Raw genomic sequence first — 5099 nt, 5'->3', positions numbered from 1 at the left:
GATGTCTAATCTAAACCTACTCTGCAATAATGTGTGTCCATTATTCCTTGTTATGCCAGGGGGCGCTAGGGGAAACAGAGTCTCCCCCAGACCCTTCTGGTCCCCCCTAGTGAGTTTATAGACAGTCATCAGGTCCCCCCTCAGCCTTCTCTTGTGAAGGCTGAACAGGTTTAGGTCCCTGCAGTCTTTCATTGTAGGGTCTGCCCTATTGTCCCCGGATGCTTCCTTGGGGAAAAAGCAAAAATTTGTGTTTCAAATTCTTAAAGCACGTGTTCTAAAACTGTATGTTAAAATGTAATAAGAGTTACCCAAAGCCAACTAGAGATCAATCAGCCGTATTCCATTTAATGGATCTCAAATTTTCTATCATAGCCCAAAGCTCAGACACAGAGTCAGCTTTCTAAGTGCGTTCCCAAGTTAAAAACCACGCACAAAGAACACCATGCCACCTTGGTTTAGAAACCAAAGGGGCTATCAAGTAGATGAGCTCCTCTATCTCAATCTGAGGATGGCACCAGAAGAGGCCATCTCTTAGAGCATGGGTACTCAACCCCTGGCCCACAGACCCAATATGGCCCCTGACAACATACCTGGAAATCTGGCAGCAGGGGAGCAGTGACACTGCTCCTCAGCTGCCAAATTTCTGGACCTGTGGGGAGCTCCAGGCCCTGCAGGCTGCCCAGTCCTGCTGTATACAATGTAGCACATTACAAAACAAAACCAGGTCATGACCTTTAGCCAAAAACCGATGAAGTCTGGTAATGATGACATGACTACTAAAGAAACTTTTTTTGGGATGAATGCAGGGCTTGAAAGACAACCTAACATGAAGTCTATTCAGAAGCTAGCTGGACTATGCTGAAGTGTTAAAAAAAAAAAAAAAAAAATCAAGAAACATTCAGAATCACAAGGGATTAGGAGAGACTTCTCTCTTTAACTTTGATTTCATCACAACAGCCTCAATGCAGAAGGTGGTAAAGAATCCTGGTGTCTTACCCAACAAACACTGAGGATTATCTGCTTTTCTGACCCTCACAGACCACTGTGGTGCTTGAATAGGATCCAAATCACTAAAAAACAAAAATTGTGTTTCATTTCGTCACCACCAGTATCAGGGCAGGATGTATACTACAAGTAATCAAATTCTTTTGTGTTACTTAAAGGTATGATCTAGGGCAAGGGTTCCCAAACTGTGGCATGTGTACTACACAAGACATCTCGGGGGTGGGAGGGGCAGGGATGACACCACTCATCATCATGAGATAAATCCCCAGAAATTTTTGCACAAGACCTACTAGCAGTTTGTCCTGCATTATCACAACAGCTACTGATATAGTAGGTCCCACAATATTCTCATGGGGCTGGTGGACCAGTCAGGTTTCCAGGCATCCCACACTGCTTTGGCCCCAATTCCTGCCCCTCTGAAATCTGTCCAGTCACTCTGGCCCTGACCACATAACGCTACTTCCCAGAGTTATAAGGCTTCAGGTGGCTGCTGCTGTGTTTACTTATCCCACGCAGCAGCTTGCCAGTCATTTCAGGAAAGGTGTCTTGAGGCCCTCTGGGTCAAGATACGAGGAGAACATGGGGAGGGTGACACACTTGTAGGAGTAGACCTCCCCACCAAAAGGAAGAACTAGATTGCGAATTCAACAGGGAACTGGTTGAGGCCACATGCTCCCAATGCACGGTCATCATGGGGGACTTCAACTTCCCTGTTTTTCAGTGCCACATGTAACATACAGCACACTGTAGTATTACAGGGGGGTTCTCAGTCCCCTTGTCCCCCCCCCCCACCATCCCAGCGCCCTGGTCTCCCCTTCCATCCCTGCAACAAGTGTGGAAGGAGGGAGAGTGTGAAGGACAGCACAGTCAATACCATTCCCCGTACCTCTGCAAAGGTGGGTGGGAGGAGGCACGAGGAGAGCTGCTGCAAGGGCCAGGGGTATCAAAGCTTATTGCTAACCCTATTCTCTGCAGCTCTCCTCACCCACCCCTACATGCCACAGGTGTGTGGTGGGGAAGAAAGGGAAGGAGTAGCAGGGGTTTGTTCGCCCCATGGCACTGTCGGCTCCTAGCTGGAGAAAACTGAATGTCGCTGTGGCAATTTTGCGGCACTCTTTCTCCAGGGGATCTACAAATCTGCCCACCCCATATAATGCTAAGTTTGTGTAACACTTCAAAATGCAGCAACATTTGTAGCACTACAAAAGCACATCTAAAGACAGCAACAACATCAGCCAACCTAAATTACAGAAGTCATTTATATAGCTTCTGTTTTGGACCTCAGAATTGGTTGCTACAAGGAAGAAAGTGACATAAAAAGAACTTTGTGAATTCAGGCGTGAAAAAAACTTAACAGATGAAAGGCTGTTTTCTTGTTTTTGTGCATTTGTCTATTAAAAGTCAGAAAAGAAATAAGTATTATGTAAATCTAGAATCTCTAGAATGTTTTTCTTTAAGTGTTGTTGAAGAAATTCAATTCTCTCTACATATTTTCACCCTTAGTTTTCCAAGATGTGGAACCAATTGCTACAGGTCCATTAATACAATTACTTGTTAACATGCTTAGTATTCTTTTGTAAGAGAAATGAGTACATAGTGGTGACCCATGTCTCTTAGGTGCAGCAGAAGCAGAGCTGACACTACAGAATAAAATATCTCCTTTTACTTCCTAACTTCACATTAATGTATATCCCTTCCTCTCAAGACTAGGCTGCCATCATATCCAAAGTTTATGAAAAATAAAAGAATCGAATGAAAACCTTAAAAACAAGTCTTCGCAGATAGAAATACATGCACTAGTGTGCTGTGACCAATATACAATGGGCTTTCCCAATAAGCATTTACAATTTTTTCATAACTTTTTCTTTTAAATGCAGGTGCTCACAGCTGAGTTATGCATTTACCTAGGGGATTAAAACACAAAAAAAAAAAACCTGAACAAAATCCATTAGACTGTTAAGCTCTTGATGCCATTATGATGATGTAAGTTGTTAATGGATGAAGAAAGAAGACATCTAAACATTTATGAATTTACATACTTACAAAAGAGACATACTTACGAATAAACATCATTATCCACAATGATACCTTCTGTTAGATGAGGCCATGTGGTTGCTAAATGGAGCTCACTGAAAACAACAAAACAAGATTTAAAAATCTGGGATAAATTATATTAAAAAGGTGTTCTAAGAGCCTTCAGATATTTTCAAAAGACATAAGTGTTGGTGGGTACTTACCTTTTACTGAAATTCAAGGGATGTTACATCCCTGACTGCTTTTGATTTATGTTTCTGAAAAATCACCCTCTAGGGCTTAGCCCAATAAAAACACCAAATATGATGCAAGAGATGATCAACATTTTTATACAAGACTAATGAGGCAATCCAATTTGAGGTTTTTTATTATGTTATTTAACTATACATTAGCAATTAATTTACTTCAAGGAAGGAAAAAAATTAAGATGCATTTTTAACTCAAATAAGATGATATATTCCACAAAGTATAACTGTTCTTTTGATTCCTAGGTGTATGTTCATTACTGTGGTATTTACACGCCTTTCTTGAATGTACTAAGTATTATAACTATTATAAGGCATACATAGTTCTTTCCCACTTCCTTTACACTCAGGGAATATTGTGGGATTCCTTTAATATGTGTGAAAATCTTAGTGTCCAACTTACTGGGAAGGTAAACCAGAATGTGGTCAGAAAAAAAGATGAATGGAAACTTTTTCCATCAACTAAAGCGGGGGGGCGGGGGGGACTGCAACAGACCCTCGGCAGAATTTCATCAAAGGGCAAGACAGAGAAATCAAGTTACCGTGCTCCTGATATTCAGTTTCTCCTGGAACAGTTGCTGCTCTCCCAGGAGCAGTGGCCAGTCTTACTTCATATGTCTGTCCAGTCTGAATTTATTGCATGATTAACGAGTTAATTGTGTAATATATGTAATGTGTAGCAGGGGCCTATGTCTGATACTTTGCATATGGTCACATCATCTTTAAAAACTTAATCATCTGCAGCTATAGTATGGTTTGGCACAAAAGTGATGATGTTAAGACTTGACTGATAAATATAAAGCTGTAAAAATGTTTATAGGACATTATGTTGCATCAAAATGTCCATGTGTTATGGGATTGTCATAAAAAATTAGAAATGAAAATAGTTTTACTGTAAATGGTCCAATATCAGGTATTTGTAAATCCTTACGATACACTATATTGTTTCTGTTCAGTATTTAAACTGTGAGGCCTTTTATCTTCAGTATATTGTGACACAGCAAGGTGCTGGCCAGCCCAACTCCATATAAAATTAGTTATAAAATAACTTTCATTTTCCCTCTTGAGCACCTCCAGCCTACATTATAACCTGCACAATTTCCTGTACACAGTATTACCTTATTGGATCCTCACAGGCACCAAATGGCAGCTTCCCAAATTCCAGGCCTCCAACTTCTCCGCCAACTAGAGCGTCTATATCTGAAGAGAGATCAACATGTTTTTCTTGATATAAAAGTGGTTAGTTTACTAGAACAATAAATAGGTTGTGCCTAGTAAAGATAATGCCCACAATGCATTTTTCTGCTGCAATGAATCTAAACAATCACCTTGAAGAAAGCAGTCGTCCTTTGTCTGACCCTATACAGCAATGGGTAGGATCATGGGCAGATCCAGGATTTTGAAAAGCCAAAGCATGTGGTGAGGTGCATTATAACAAATAGGACATCCAGTTTCTTTTTACCTGAAGAAAAATGTAAGCTGTACTAACATACTAGGGGCTTAGGGCCTATTATTCAGTTTGACTGATGCAAAAAGAAGTATAACTTTATTAGGATTAAATAAAAACAGTTTGCAAGGCCTTAAATTGGAGCTACATTCCCAGGAGCAACTAAGCAGCAGCAGAATTGCAGAAGAAAGGCTAGCCTGACTGGTGGAACATCAAGACCATTAAAAGGGAGAGACAGTCATTAACATATGTGCAATGAAGAGTTTAGAAGGAATCAAGTAGATTATAATAGACCATGAAGTCAGTCCCCTATAATATGTGCATCTGGAGTCTGAGACATTTTCAACTGTTCAAACTATCAAAAAAAA

General features: G+C 40.6%; 1 protein-coding gene across 1 annotated transcript in view; it reads right to left on the bottom strand.

Annotated features, from left to right (window-relative positions):
- RAB3GAP1 (RAB3 GTPase activating protein catalytic subunit 1) overlaps positions 1–5099 on the bottom strand; it is a 36559-nt gene that overhangs the window by 14929 nt on the left and 16531 nt on the right. The window contains exons 8-10 of the mRNA XM_019553607.1: positions 4403–4516; positions 3066–3134; positions 997–1070 (exon numbers count right to left, since the gene is read on the bottom strand). Coding sequence (XP_019409152.1) covers positions 997–1070; positions 3066–3134; positions 4403–4516 — 257 coding nt within the window. The remainder of the gene's footprint in view (positions 1–996; positions 1071–3065; positions 3135–4402; positions 4517–5099) is intronic.

The sequence above is a fragment of the Crocodylus porosus genome, unplaced genomic scaffold (genome assembly GCF_001723895.1).
Source record: "Crocodylus porosus isolate Cpor-Errol unplaced genomic scaffold, CroPor_comp1, whole genome shotgun sequence".
Taxonomy (NCBI): Eukaryota; Metazoa; Chordata; order Crocodylia; family Crocodylidae; genus Crocodylus; species Crocodylus porosus.
This window is presented reverse-complemented; position numbering and strand designations above follow the sequence as displayed.